Below are 16,459 nucleotides of genomic sequence, written 5' to 3' on the forward strand. Positions count from 1 at the left end.
TGAAACTGTGGAGAGTCATTTGTTTTGGGTTCAAGCAAGTTTGTAGCTCTACAGATTTTAGTCTGATGATTTTAATTTGAAATACCCTGAAATACAAAACCATGACACAGAAACGTATGGGTGATGTCATGGTGGCTACTGTACTGTATGTCCACAGACTGAACCATTAGTCCTGACAGGTATGACCAATGAGAGGCAGCTTCTGCTGCACTGCCATGACAGTCCTTGAAGTGCAAAGGCTTTGGACAGGTCACCTGTCTATCACACACCAACGGGCGCTTTAGAGCAACAAATTGACTGAGACAGCGCTAACAGCACCACCACCCTGCCTGACTCTGGTTATGCTGCACGTACAGTAATGTCTCATTGGCAGAGAGTAAAGTACCTGTAAACTAGTCAGGGATAACCAGCACTGGATTCATAGATGCCCTGACAATCAGGATAATAAAAATGAGACTATATTTTCTATGCCTGTGTTCCCCTTTTCTATCCTCTTCAAAACATGATCACTAAATCGATAAATCAATTGTGAAATTGTCAATTGTCAATTGTCCCTTCCCCAGCGTTATTCAGTCTGACCAGGGGTCGGACAGAGTTGAAAGAGGGTTTACTCTGGCTTATGTCAGCTGCCAAGAAAGTGTCTCAAGAAAGTTTAGGCTTAGCCCAAACAATGGTGTTCAGTCACACAATTTGAAGCCATCAAGATTCAGCACAAGTGGAGGAAACTTTACATCATAGTACAGTACTAGTTGTACCAGGACAATAACATGGCAGGAGTGAAGCTGCAGTCTGCTCAGAGTAAAAAGAAAGTTTAGTCCTTTCAGTCTCAACCCACTTGGGAAGTAGTCTGTGTAACTGTGTCACATTAATTTGTTGAAGCCCTATTATGCTGACTCTCCTGTGCCTTGTTCTCGGCGTACCTCTTGTTGCTGCAGCTGCTTCAGTGGATCCCTCATCCCCACCTCTGAGAGATGACGTCTGGAAAACTCTTGTCCCTTGACAACTTCAGTGAAATGTTGAAACATTTATTGAATCTGAACTTAAGCGAACTGAAATGGTGAATCTCATAAAAGGGGTAACCCTGTCTCTTACATCTTGTAACTATCTTATTGAGCACAATATTGATGTGGGAGATGTCTGGCAAATACTCCAGCTGTAATGTTGGGATATGAGTCAGAGACAACTTTAAAAATAAGTGTGAAAATCAACTTCTTAACATGGGTTAAGCTCCAAAACACCAGCTACTACATAGTCTCTCTGATAAAGAATGACATCAACAAACTGAGCCAAATGAAATTCAGAAACATCACAAACTTTATTAACGTTTATTTGTGTCTGAAAGTTTCAACCTTCAAACACAGATGACGTCCAAGGTTGTCGGGCCGTGCCATAAATACAGGTGACAGTTTAAACTGGACAAGTTACAAAGTTGTTGTCCATATCATGTGAGAGTATTTACATAATCAAACTTCCTCTACATTACATTTTCACTAAATCATTACATTGACGCTGGATCACGGTGTACACAGTACAATAGATAGTATACAATATTTAGATAACAGTCTACACCTGTTTTATTCAATTTGTGATTAAAAAAATCTGTAATCTGTACATTTCAAATTTAATTGAGGCTGCTTTTGTTTTTCAGATCAGTTACAGACCACTGAGATTTGGGAATCCGACAAAGAAATATGAGATATAAACTGTTATAAAATCCCTTTCACTGGGTCTCGTGGTTCCTTTAAGTTTTGTAAACCATGGGTGAAACGTTCAGATCAGTGTTCTAAGAGTCTCTAAAGGCAAAAGGAGTATTACATGTCTAGAGAAATGATGGAAAATGCTCTTTGTAAACACATCATGTGAATTTGAAAAAAGAACACCAGAGATGACTGGTCTGGAATCACTTACACCAGTTTTACCCTTTGAGGCAGTAGCACCATGTACAGCATTGTGGAGTGGGGACATTTTGTCAGTAAAGACACATTTTTGGTCAAAGCTCCTGTAACTTGGATCCCTGATGGTCTGCCGTTTATTCAAAGACACTTTTCCATACTTTGAAAATATAGTAAGGCTACAGTGCTTCAGATGTTGCCTGTAATCTGATCTAGTGATCAGACTACAATGTTACAGTGAGCAGAAACTCTACATGCTTGGAGGACTGGTCACATGCATAAGTGCGCACATACACACACACACACACTCTCACACACACACGCGCACACACACACGCACACACACACACTCACACAGTCTCTTTGGCTCTGCACAGGTGTGGATTACATGTTCCATCCAAGACCAATGTGGGTGGCCAGCAGGTAGCACATGGCGATCATACACGTCATTATCATCATGGGGAATCCTAACCTGTGAGAGGAGCAAGAACAACAGAGTGATGTCATGAATGATCTTTAAAGTCTTGCTGAGAAAGCTGTCTAAAATAAAACTACAAAATCAGTAATAATGGGAGACAAACAGTGATAAGTCTACACTGTTCAAAGTCATACAGGCGTTCATGGTCTCCAGGAGCCAGTCCTATAGCTGACATTGGGTCTGAGCAGCGTACTTCCCCAACAGGTCAGTAGTTTATCACAGGGCTGGCACACAGAGACAATCACACCCTCAGATACGTTAAGAGTCACCAACTAACCTAATCTGCTCTGTGGTCTGTGGGGTATGAGCCCAGAACCTTCTTGCTATGAGGAGACAGGGCGACCCACTGCACCATCGTGCCACCCCACTGTTATTTTTCTCATGTTCCTATTTGGAGAGATTGTTAATGACTCTGCAGAGTGGGACAGCACTGTGATGAATCAATCAGCTGTCTGCATGGAGCTGGGCTGACATTTATCACCAGTCTTTTATGCCTTTATCTTTTTCAGTCATTGGTTTTCTGGTTTGTGGTCAATAGACCAGAGGCAAATGATGACATGTGGGAAATAAATGGTGTCTTTATAATGCATATTTCTATAGACTACAATTTCACATCTGAAAAAGTTATTGCAAGAGGTCAGTTAAAACCATTCTTCATGTATTTCCTCTTATTCCTTTTTTGAATTAATTATGTTGGTCTTTCCCTGGTATCTTCTGATCGTTGGTGATCAGACCACAGTCAAAGTCTTTCTACATGCAAACTTTCTTAGCCAGTAAAACTGAGGCCTATTCTGATCCCTGATCCCCACAGGGTTACTCTCTTTTCACTCAGCCCACTGCACAGGGAGGTCAGAGCTGCAAAACCCTGATGGAGCTGCTACAAATTCAGTTGCCTTGCTCCAGGACACCTCAGCCTTCTTCCTGTTCACTCTCTGCTGCTCAGAGACAAACCCACCAAGATGTTAAAACAGGCATTTGCCAAATGAAATCACATCATGTTTGTAGAAGGTATAAAGCCCCCAAGTGCATGCAAACAAGTAATGAGTACAAAGTTGGGCACCTGTGACAGGGTGGAGTGTGGGAGGCTTTTAGGAATCTACCTTCAGCAGTGTTCACTGACATTAAAGTAGCAATTACCATGTAAATTTCCCAGTTTTCATTCCTGAGTCAGCATCATCAATTTCAAATGTGTACTGTAATTAGACGGCTCCAGAGCTGCAGATGGTTTGTTATTTGGATGTGTACCATGTCCTATATGGACACATGGCTGCTCTGAGGGCCAGAGATCTGTTTGCCCCCAGTCTGTGACACAGATCTGTTTTACAGGACAAAAACAGAGACAAGAAAATTGATGTAGACATAGATGCCAGCAATCCATCTCCATCAAAGCAGCAAAGGATTAATTAAAGCTATACCCCTACTGAAAAATTAAGAGGACCCATATCATTAAAATATCATTTAGAGCAGATGTTGCCTACTAGTGTAATGGCTCTGTGTGAGATGTGAGGCTGGAGTCAATGAGAGACTCCATAAATAAGTCAGCACCAAACCAAAACAGAAAACACCTACAGTACCGCTGCCATACCACACTGATGATGATTCACTTCACTGTCTATGAGTCTCCTATTGAGATGAATGGCAAATGATAACAGCCAGTTATTTCTACTGCATAGCCGATTATTATGATGATGAAGCATGATTATAATAAAGATTATAATAGAGTAGGCATAATGGGCTGTTTGTCTGGCCACTGCCAGCGTCCAACAGATACACAAACGTTATACTCCATTTGGTTGAACTGTGGTTTCACCGACATACATAGCTCTTGGTTTGCTCAGTGGGACACATTCATTAGGCTGATGTGTATTTTGTATTGCAATATCCTAACACACACAAGTCACAAAGAGTCTCACAGATCATTATGTGAAATTGGAAGGTGCAACTGTGCAAGCTTGGTTTTTATGGAAGTGTGGAAGATTAAAAGTCTATTCTTGTTTTTTGTGTTGTCTGTTTACCTGGGCAGGTTTCTCCCTCACAGTATTTTGCCTGAGCATTGAATTCACACTGAAGTTCAGTGTTTATTGGCCAGTGAGTCATAGATGCCCTTTGCCTTGTAAACTTGCATGTGAATATTTCAGGGGGTTAAATCTGTTGTTTATCTGATTTGTTGGTATTTATTAACATTATTACAGTATGTGTGAACAGTGCTGATCACAAAATAGGAAAAACAAGAAAAATAGGCAACTTCTGTCCAGTGGCTGCCACACAACCATGACATGTGGGCTATACGCCAACTTTTCTTGTGATGATTGGATGATTGTTAACTGTGTTCAACCCCTTTTATTGTTGAACCATTGTTATTCAAAGTTGATTGTTGTTAGCCATCAGACAATTGTATTACTGTACATGCACCATGTTAAGTGTAAACGAAGCATGACAGAGTGACAAAATGTTTATACAAACTTGTGAGGATCCCAAGAGAATGTGAATTAAGTACCACTACCAAGCTTCACAAATGACTGATCAGTGGTGAGAGGAAATGGTTGTGAAATCTTTAACTTTGACTAATACAGAATCCCTAATGGGTCTGATTAAGACTACTATTACATTACAGTAGATACTTATTGGAGATATTTTTGACACCAGATCAACATTTAGTGCTTGGATGATTTCATATTTATCTGAAAAAGCACTAAATGCAGTGCTCTGACTACTAATCACCATTATCCTTTGTACTACATAATAGGCAAGAACTGTCTAATCAAACATCAATATCAGAAATGAAAAACATCTGCACAGAAATTAGGCTTTAGTAAATGCTCTGCCACACACAAATCCTCAGGAATACAGGAAATGGTCTGAACTCAAAGACAATGGGACTGAAGTTTTGAAAAGAGCTATTCATGAGCCTTTTGTGCTTCCTTATAGAGAGGGATGGAAAAGTTAGCAGTTCTTGACCTATTTCATACATTTTCTATTATGGAAGGTTTTCTGAATCAGTAGCCCCTTTTAGCATATGACCTTTCACAATGTTCCAGTCACTGAATCCTCTGCACCAAAGGGGCTCAGAAAGGTCCAGAGGACCTTAAGTTAAATCCTAAGTGGTTTATGTGTGTGAACACTGTCTGATAGTTGGGTGTCAGTGTATTACTCTCCATTGCTACACCGATTTCTTCATTCAGATGAATAAAATTATGCAGTCACCATTAAATATGCATGCGGAAATGTCAAATTAGTTGTTGCACTCAGGATTAATGAGGCTAGTCAAGCACTTTAGTTCATTAATTATGATTTCAGTATGGTGTGGTGGCCCATTTAAATTGTAATAGAGTTAAAGTTCTTCAGTGGCCAATTGAACTGAGGTCAAAGTGTTTTTTGTTTTTCGGTCAGTCTGGTCCTCTTAATGTACATCACACACTGAGAACATTAAAACAATTGCCAGTTTACCCCAAACAGCCAGACCAGATGGGGTCTGTCTGTTTAAAAGACATTGAAGAAACAACAAAGAGCACAGAAAACAATACATACACCCCATTTTCAAATAAACACACTTTGAATGGCCCCATGCTGCTGTTCTACCTGTTTTTTTTTTATCTGACTACCCAGTCGCCCTCAGTGTGATACACAGTCCCATTTAGAGCATTCATTATCTGGATTTGGTAATCTTGATAAGTTTGTATCTGGATCAGATTGATCCAATCCAACATTGCTTTGAACAGTTAGGATAATAGTAAAACGAATTACGTGATCCTGGATAGCAAAAAAACAAAAAACAACTCGGCCCTTCTATGAGTTTTTAAATGATATTTTGGGTGGGTGGCTAAAGTAATATCTGTGGCTGTTACAAGCTCAAGACATTGTTGCTCTTCGCTACAACATAAAATGTCAGTAAATACAATTGTGATTTAGCCATATACGTCTGCCAGTTGTATTTAGGCTTTAACAAATTATCATCAGGTTGGCTTTTTGTTGAGGGAACAACAGTGATCCAAACTTCCCTGTTGGCCTAAAGAAATTCTCACCAAAAAGTGTCCACCAGTGCTCAGCATTACCCTCTGTTCAAGTCCTACCTCATAGACCGACAACAGTTCATCGACATTACCAGCTCTCTCTGTGATCATCCATCATTGATGTTGTGCTCAACTTCCCCTGTTCATCTTCCCATCAGTTACATCATGACGGGCACAAGTGTGATGTCTGATATGATAATTTATGGTCCTAATCCCAACTACATGATCTAACACACAACCTCTCAAAGACCTTCTCAAACACCTTGAGAAACATTTCCGATGCTTATTAACACTCTAGACACCTCACTTAGCTGTAAATGCACTGGCTCACTGCACCACAGGGGACTGGTTTGTTGAGTACCAACTGTTTCCCAAGCCTAGTTACTGTTGCTACAGTATGTCTTATGATTTCCTTCCTTGCACAGGACACATATGGTTTACAATTAGTCTGTGGCAAATTTACCATTCAAACCCTTTGTTTTTGAATAACAAGTCCTTCATTTCAGAGACAGGCTATATACAAAGGAAGCTTTTCATTTTGAGCTGGTATACACACTGTTGGCTTTGCCATTTTGTCAAGCTGTACAAATGTATCGTACAAACTATCATACCTTACATAGTGAACTCATAGTATCCCACAATGCATAGTCAAAAGTAGTCCACACTTGATCAACTGCTCTACACACAGCTGCTTCAGCTACATCAGTTTCAGGCTTATTATTGAACCTTTTTGCTAAGCGGTGACTGCAAAGAAAACATCAGACCATAGACCCACACCACTCACCCTCTGGCTAAAGAATAAACGCTATAAAACACTCCAGCGCCTGATGGTAATGCAGCATTCAGCTGTGGAGATAGAAGGTCACAACTGCTAAGTGATGAGTATATTGATCTGCACTGAAGGATTTCTGAGCTTATATTAACTATTTCTGCCCATGTTATATACAGTATATATTCAGTACATAATGGCCATCAAATTGTAGCTACTCTAAATACATAATATGTAAAAATGAAACATGAAATATGGTCAAGGCTTTTTAAAAACCTCATATCATGAGACCACGGTAACTGTGAAATGAATGTCCAATTCAAATGGATGGAGTGAGTAAGGTCTAAAGTGTTATGGTCAGACAAGCTGAGGTCACCTCTACACAAGTGAATGCATTTATGCTGAGCACTACACATCTCCCCATCACAGATACAACACAAAGGGACAGAGGACACATAAAAAAGTTGCCACGTTACAGCATAGACAGCGAACACGGTTCACCTTGTCAGAAAATTCCCATCCTGTCCTGTGATCTCACACACGGATTTAATTGCATACGATGAGACCTCTTTGAAAGTCCTGATGCAATCACAGAGACGGCCTTTAGATAAACCCGGGGGACACTTGTCTCTGAGACAGGATAGCACTGCTCCCCGCCTGACTCGTGCTATCCAATAAGGAGTATGAGTTGCAAAATGCTAAAATGTGTGTTTGTCTTTGGCCACAGAGTGGTACTGAATTTATTATATACCTGTACAACAATTATGTAGGAGTGGTAGCTTTGTGTAAGCTTTTGTCCCTGGTTACAGTGCATAGTGGATTTCTTGCAGAGGACAATATCACACCTGTTGTCTTTAGTGCAGGAGGCTATTGTTCTGAGCGCAAGCCTCCTTAGCAGATGGAGAGAGCTGCCTGAATGGGAATATTAATTCTGTTATGTGGAGCGACAAAAGGAGGCAGCACCGGGTGAGACTGAATAATGGTCTCCTACTTTCAAATCAGCTTCTATTTAACCGTGTGTGTGTGTGTGTGATCATGACAAAATGTGGTCCTGAAGACAACTGGACAATATGTGGAGAATACAGTCATTAAACCTAGAGACTAATACGCAGCGGGTTTTTTTTTTTTTTTCAGAATGAAGGCTTTTACTTCTAATACTTTGAGAACATTTTACTGATACTTCCATTAAAAAGTTGATGTACAATGTACAAAGATGTACAATTTTCAATCTGAAGATTTAGTTGGGTAATCAATGGCCCTGTCTCTGGCTGTGATATCCCGGGCTTAACTCTGCAGAGGGTCACTGTAGTCTTGCAGCTTGAATTAGTTCTGTGCATTTATTATAATGCAAAGGTTACCTCTCCAAGATCATACGCCTCATCTGAGAACGCTTCAGGTTCTCCAGGAGGAGCTGGAAAATGTTGCTGGAGGGTTAGGGATGTCTGGACGACATATAACCAGAAGATGGATGGATAGATGTTAAGTAACTTTCATTAATATACCATTATGTTAAAGCAGAAGTAAGCAGAATGTTTGTGTTAATATACTGTAAGTCTTAAATAGTTAGCTATATCTTCCGACAGCAATCACTTATATAGAGTGTTTGGTCTGAAACACGGGTCTGTCAGTCACTCTGCTCTGCTGTAAGCCGAGGAGAAAACTTTCCTTGTATCCTACAACCTTTCTCCAATGAGGAGAGAGAACGGCATAAAGGGGCGGTCCTCTCTGTGTGTGCAGCGCGTGAATGTGGTGACGTAGGGACGTAGGGACGAGGGCGGGGACTGCTAACTCCATCGGCTGACAAGAAGTTAGCCAAAACGACCAGAACCTAGGGGTGGAACCTATGTACAAGCCAACCGGCTTCGTTCCCTCCTTGCACCATTGAAATTTGTGTGCTTAATAAATAAACTCTAAACTCTAAACTTCTGCTTTAAATGTGTTGAGGGGTATTTTATTGTTTTTAGCTCCTAAACTTGTAGCTTTTTATACTGGAGTGTGTTCATATTATATTACCTTTTCCACCACTGATCAAACACCTCCGTGAGAATTTGGTACTAAACTGGAACAGAGGCTATTTGGTACAGCACTAGCAATGACTCATACCTTGATAAGTTGGACTATACAGTACATATAGAGGAAGTGCTTTTGCCATGCTCCCCAGGTTAATGGTTTGAGGAGCGGAGGCTGCTCAGGGCCTAGGGGCACTGAAAGGAGCAACAGGGACCATACCAACTAATTGCTGAGCCATGCAGGGCCTCATATTGCTTTGTGATGGTCTATGAAAAGGGTATTCATATCCCTGCGGGCTCATCTGGGCCATGAATTTAACCACCTGATACAGCACTAGTCAGGCCCAGCTGCCTGGAGTCACGGACAGACGTGTCTCCCCCTTACCTGTCACTCTGAACAGCTGTGACCCTTGCCACAGACAGCCAATTACAGCCAGCGCTTCAGCCGAGAGTAATGTCTCTTTCCAATAGCTGTAAACACAGCGACTGTGTGAGAGAAGCAGGGCTGACAGTCTGAATCTGTTCTTATTTATTTATTTCAGTGAAACTCTGTCCAGACAGACGATCCTGAGACCGTCCAGTCAATACCACATTTGTCAGCATCTTTGAAGTGTCATAAATGTCAATGATATAATAGGTGGAGAATGTGGTCAAAGCAGATTGAGTGGCTGCCAAGAAACCAACAATGAATACATAATTATGAAATGTATTTTCTTTTACCACGATCTAACTCCCCGGAGCCACCAGAAAACCGATATGCAAAACGTAAGACATATTAACGTTATATGTTATTAATATATCTTTTGACTGACTGATAGAAGATTGCATCCCCCAGAGATCGAACACAAAGCTACAGCCTTATTGTATCTTCCAACAGTAAACTAGAATCTTGTGACTAAAATGAACACGACTGTAATTAATGCAATAGTGGAAACACTCATCACAGGTTCCAGGCACACATCATTTGCTGATGTAAATTGGTAGCAGTGATCAATAACTGTCTTTCAGTCCAGTAGGAATGTTGGTAACACTTTATTTGACGCCTATCTCTATAAGGCATTATAACCATACTTATAATGAGTTATAATGCAGTTATGGCACTGTATAACTATAGTTATAAACACTCATGATTATTGTTATAAAGCATTATGATCATTTATAACAATAATCATAACACACTATAAAGCATTTTATCATGACGTATAAGGTCAGGTATTATAATACATTATAATTGTTAGTAACTCGCCGACAATGCTCACATCGATAATGCATTATAGATATAGTTATAATGTGTTATAATTGGCTTATATACATGTATAACTATCATTATAAACACTCATAAGACTTTATAACAATAAGCATAACACATTTTAGAGCATTGTATAATGGCTTATACTGTAAGGTCAAGAATTATAATAGAGTTATAATGCTCTATACACACGAGTGTTCATAATAATAGTTATACATGTTTAAAAGTCAATTATAACACATTATAACTATATAAAAAAAAACCTGACCTGACCTGTGCTATAACTGCATTGCATTATAACTCATTATAAGTATGGTTATAATGCGTTATAGAGATAGGCGTCAAATAAAGTGTTACCAAAATGTTTTCTGGCAACCTTGACTTTCACCATGTGAGGCTCACATGTATATTTTGATGATAGAAATTCACATGGCATTGACACAACCACAGACTCTGCGTTATGTAAAGAGCACAATCCCAAAAGCAATGGTCTCACTCTGCCTCTATTCATCAGCACACACAGTACACTTAGTGGTCTCATGAATCAAATGGCATGCTATTTCAAAGTGATTGCACATTAAGCCTAATCAGACCCATATTCATCCTTCTTTCAACATCACTGACCACTTCCACTTCCTGACAAGCAAATTGCAAAGTATGTCTTGCTATTACGTTACCAGCATCAAAGTTATTAGTGAGCAGGTGGCAACTTGGGAGGCGGCAGCCTAATTACCATCCTGCTTGAGATATAATAGCATTTTTCGCAATTCACTTTATTTATTAACATCAGAGGGTTCTCAACCCCAAGCTCTCCAAGAGTCTCTCATTCAGTATCACTTCAGTCACATGTATGCTTGTTGATGATTTTTATGACTTGTTGTATCAGACTTCTTGTATGTGGACTATGAGCACATATTGCTACAGCTTGAGTCCCTCCATACTCAGTAGAGTAGACCCCGACCTTACAGTGTCACTGCGGAGGACACAAACTAGAATAACTGCCCAGTCCAGGTGATTCATGTCTGCCACCTTGTTTCCTGTTGGTATTTTTCTGACAGAAAGGTACACTGCCATATATATCCGAAGCAAGGTCAGGTAGAAACCCTTAAAAACCTGGTTCTGCTTAGACAAACACACTGATGTGCCAGTGCCCATAATTTCAGTGCTGCCCCTCAACAGGCACACCAACCTCTGCCAGATAACACAAGCACTTGCACAAACACATTTCAATGAACAGAGCTCATATTTATCAAGCAAACCACCTACATTTGCTTTCAGAAAAGGACAGGACTACGTCTGGGAGAGTGTCATGACACAGCTTGATAAAACTCTAAATAGAAACTATGATAACATGTTGTAATCCTGACAGTTTGAAACGTTTAACAGTGGTAATAATCTGCTTTTTAAAAACATGTCTTACTGTATAAATTGGCAACGTACCAGATTATGTACATGCAAAATTAATCTCATCAAGTCTCATATTGATATTTACAAATATGGCATTTATACTGTTGGTAAATATTGGCAAGCCACTCACATGGCCTAAAAATAAATGCTGCCTATGTGTAAATGAAAATAGTAGGTAATTTGACTCAGCTGTGTGAAATTATCCTTTCAGCCTCGTCCAACCACTACTTTGTTTCACACTCAGTAATGGTGCCAATCGTTCACACAATGCACATGCTCACACACTCAAGATAAAAACGGTGTTGCTGGCTGCAGTCTTATCTTCTCTTCCACTTCACTTGAATTTTGTGTATCAAGTATCAAATTATGCATCTGCAGACATATGCATTCAAAAATGTGCTTTAACTAAGTCATTAGGACTTGTGTAACTTTGTGATGTCAAAACAAAACTGTCACTCTTTATTATTCTATATTTTATCAGCTCTCTCATAAAACAGTCATCCAATCGGAGGAGAGACTCAGAGCCTCCTATGTTTTCTTATTGGCTCACTGGCCTGTTATTACCAGAGCTCCAGAGACAAGACTGAGAGAGGAGATCATTAAAAAAAATAGAACTATGTCCTATTATGGATCAACACTTTATGCAACAGTTATGATCTTTGAGGCTCATTAACATAATCAAAGGCCAAGCTAAGATTATTTCCTAAGGGAAGGAGATTTAATACAGAGTTAGGCTTTATCCCTTATCCCAAATTTATGACCAATATGTGACCCCTGGACACATATTTTGGTCAGTCCTGAGATTTGATACTCTGACCCACTTGATAATAAAAACCCTAAACAGTGAGACTTGTGGCTTCTTTTTTTTCATAAATGTTCTGAGGCGACATAGTTCACATTGTTGGCATCTTCTATTGTGACATATGACAGGCATTAATGTGTAAGTAACCACTTCAGGCAGAACAGGATCCACAGTAATGCAAAAATCATTACCCAAAGAGATAAACTAAAAATAAAGACTCTGAGAGCCAGATTATGAAGAATGGTGTGTTTATGACCTATTTCTAACTGTGGACTGTCATGTTTGGTGCCGTTGGGAGAGAGAGTCGACTTACCTGAAGAATTCCATAAAGGAAAAGCCATATCCATGTTGCTCAGCAATTCCTGCACACACGACATTGGCTGATGCTCCTATCAATGTGCCGTTTCCTACGCAGACAGGAAAACAACATTAAGTGAAAACCCCAGTGAAAATTAGCAGGAGTTGATTAATTTATGTGTCATCCTTCAGAATTTTCTCTGTATTTTCAGTTTTGATCCCATATAAAGTTTTTACTATTTTCCATCTATTGTAGACAACATTTTGACAGTGTGTGTCTCCATCCTGCCGCTCAATACAGCTCACATCTCAAAAGGTGTCAGTGTGGAGATGGAGCTGGCCAGTGGCAACATAATACTGCAGATCGATAACAGCCTGTCACAGCGCAGTTGATTAAACTGAAACAGTATGACAGCTCTCTCCGTCTGCCTCTTTGTGTCCTTCCCACCCAAACAGAGCACACTGCGCTGATGGGCCGGCTGCTGGGGTGTGGTAGAGCCTGAATGAGGCGAGTTTTAAAGGGCCTTGGGCTGCTCTAACAAAAAGCACAGCCTGGCCTCCCCAGGGAGTGACACAGCTGTGCAAAGTGTGGTTGTCACTTAGAGCATATGATGTCTCCTTCTGGCAGAGGCCATTGATAAAGACCCACAGCTCAAACAGGGATAAACTATAAAGTCAGTGGTATTTTTCTGGTGGATTTTCAGATGTTTACCCCACAACCAAATACTCTCAGGTCTTATCTTCACTCCATAGTTTATATTACATGAACAGGGTAAAGTGAGAGGCTTACCACCAAGGCAGGCTCCCATAGCCAAGGCAAAGATGAGAGGTTTTACTGGCAGGTTCACATCTGCATCCTGACTCAAGTTGATGAGAACTGGAATCTGTGGGTGCAGAGACACGTTTTTAGTTTGGTAATTCTCCCAACAGAAAGTTTGTATTTGTCATGCTGTTTCAAAATAATTTGAAGAAAGAAGCCTTTTTAATTCATTTTGTTTTTGTCTGTTAAACAGGAGGAGTAGTCATAAACGTTCCAATCCAAGCAACACACCAAATACATATACATAAACACAGACGCTCCATCTGTGCTGTGGTATGTGAGGGTACAGTAGGTGATGAGCCAGACTAGATGACACCATGATGACAGAACAGTATGGAGCTCTTTACATTTGGAAAATGCAACTAATGGGAAAAGCAAACTATTTCATTTTACAAGGATTATGAAGGGAAAAAGCGACATTTAAAAAAGCCCACATTTTGGGAAGTGCACTTGCTGCTCCTGCCAAAAACCCAAAGACAGAAAACAGCAAGCATGGCCTGGTCCAAAGCAAACCAAACTAACAAAATGTAATGTGTGTAAGCGATGTGTCAGTTGATATGGATTCATTAAACAAAATATAGCATATTGAATGATTAGTGAGCTAAGAAGGTGCTGGTAGGTGGATTATCCACCTTTTGACAGAGCCAGACCTCTGTTTTCAGTTTATATGCTAAGCTAAGCTAACAATTGCGAGCTTTAGCTCAATAAGATGTAGGCTATGAACATGAGTTATAAATCCTCTTGCCTAACTCTTGTCAAATCCACAATGTCCAACTATTCATTTGCAAATGAAAGCAAATCTAAATTGTTTCATACACAGATTATTTTGCCTGACCAGAATGAGGAAAACAAATCTTTTCTCAGTCTATTGTAAGAATCAGGACGGAGTCTCTTATCAGTTGTGCACTGAATTGCAAGCCTCTGTGGTTTGAAGTCCTCTCTCCTGCAGGTAGAACAACAGTAGGAGACAAAACCGCCAGAGGGAAGGACATCTTCAAAACCTCTGGATACAGTGGAGAGCTGTCGAGTCAGCGTCTCATTCTGTCAATGGCATAACATCTTTTCTTTTTCTCTGTAGTTTTAATTGACTAGACTGGCAGGGAACCGGTAAAACATTGATCTCTAGGCAATCTATTTATTTTCACTCAAACAGACAGCTGGCAACAAAGGAGCAGAAAATATATTAATAAATATAAATAGAGGAGGATAGAGAAAGATTCAGAGGGGTGTTTCTCAGCTGTGTTTTCTTTGCTCTTCGAACATGAAACTAACAAAACCGATCGGGTCAGGACACTTGACTTGGTTGCCTAATGTAACACATCAGGTTTAATGTGTCGTTTTTTAAGTCTGTTCTCAACTAGTTAGTCTATTTTCGTTAATTTAGTGTCTGCACACACGGTCAATCACAAATCACCCTAGTTCAGTGTTTATCTCCAGCCTGGTGGATGTGCAGCTGCTTCACTCCCATTAGCAGTAACTATAGCAACCAAGGCTACAGCAGGGCCCTTATCAATAGCATTAAACATTTGACGGGGGCCACGATTCTTAAAGACAGATAATTAGGACAAAGGCACCAAGAGTAAGAGACAACGTGAGATCATGTTTAGTTTTGTATGTAAGAGATATGACTTATTAGGGAATAGAGTTTGCAATATACAAGTATGAGTGATGTGAGACTCTGTGGGTTTATTAATGGCTTCAGACTGGGGGTGGCATTGATGCATCAAGCTGCAACACACCTGCTTAACAACATTTCAATGCAATAGTGGAAACACTCATCACACCATGTTCATAATGTCAATATCACAGTCTATAGTACTGTATAAAATAATGGATATCTTAATCAAAAATCTTATATTTTATACTTCTAAGACTACACAATGCTTCTGTGTGGTACTGTAAGTATGTATATACGTGAAGAAGTACAATCTGAACTTATCTTCACCTATTCAAATGAACGAAAGCCAACATGACTTAGAAGAATATGCACATTTGAGTAAAAAGAGGTCAGGACTATTATAAAATATGTCAACATATTTCAGGTGCCAGTTTATAGAATAATTGTTGTGAGTAAAGGTGTAAAATTGTCTCTGCTGTTAAGTCTACATTATCCGTCACTGAAGCCTGTACCTCTTGCATATTTAGAAAATCTATATGCTGTGAGAGATTTCTTAGAGCTATTAAACCTTTAACCTGGAGAAAAGACCTTTTTGCATGAACTGGTCAGATCAGTTTTTCAGCTACATTAATTATAATAATTAACAGTGGCTAAGTGAAAGTTGATTAAGTAATATGTATAGATAGTCCATCTAAGTCTAAATCACTTTGGATGAGTGCTCTAGTGTGTGTGTGTGTGTGTGTGTGTGTGTGTGTGTGTGTGTGTGTGTGTGTGTGTGTGTGTGTGTGTGTGTGTGTGTGTGTGTGTGTGTGTGTGTGTGTGTGTGTGTGTTTGTGATTTCACCAGGTCAAACTGCAGTGTGAGGTGAAAACATCACACTGATGCCTCTCACCATTGTGGCAGTGAAGGGAATGTTGTCAATGAGCGAAGACGCCAGAGCCGAGATCCACATCACCAGAATAATGGCTATGGCCAAGCGCTGGTCCTCTGGCACCGCCTGTGAAGAGAGATAATAAGAGCGACAGATAAGTGCGACTCTCATCGTCACTCAGATGAACGTTCCCCCTCCTCAGCCCATCACTCATTCAAGTCAAACGCACCAATTATG

General features: G+C 40.0%; 1 protein-coding gene across 1 annotated transcript in view; it reads right to left on the minus strand.

Annotated features, from left to right (window-relative positions):
- Positions 1 to 2,276: 2,276 nt before the first annotated feature.
- The window catches only part of oca2 (oculocutaneous albinism II), a gene marked incomplete at both ends in the record, with an annotated part of 45,048 nt that continues 30,865 nt past the window's right edge, over positions 2,277 to 16,459 (minus strand). The window contains 4 exons of the mRNA XM_083970816.1: positions 2,277 to 2,364; positions 12,930 to 13,023; positions 13,704 to 13,797; positions 16,244 to 16,348. Of these exons, the coding sequence (XP_083826942.1) occupies positions 2,277 to 2,364; positions 12,930 to 13,023; positions 13,704 to 13,797; positions 16,244 to 16,348 (381 nt within the window). The remainder of the gene's footprint in view (positions 2,365 to 12,929; positions 13,024 to 13,703; positions 13,798 to 16,243; positions 16,349 to 16,459) is intronic.

The sequence above is a fragment of the Trachurus trachurus genome, assembly GCF_905171665.1.
Source record: "Trachurus trachurus genome assembly, chromosome: 4".
NCBI lineage: Eukaryota > Metazoa > Chordata > Actinopteri > Carangiformes > Carangidae > Trachurus > Trachurus trachurus.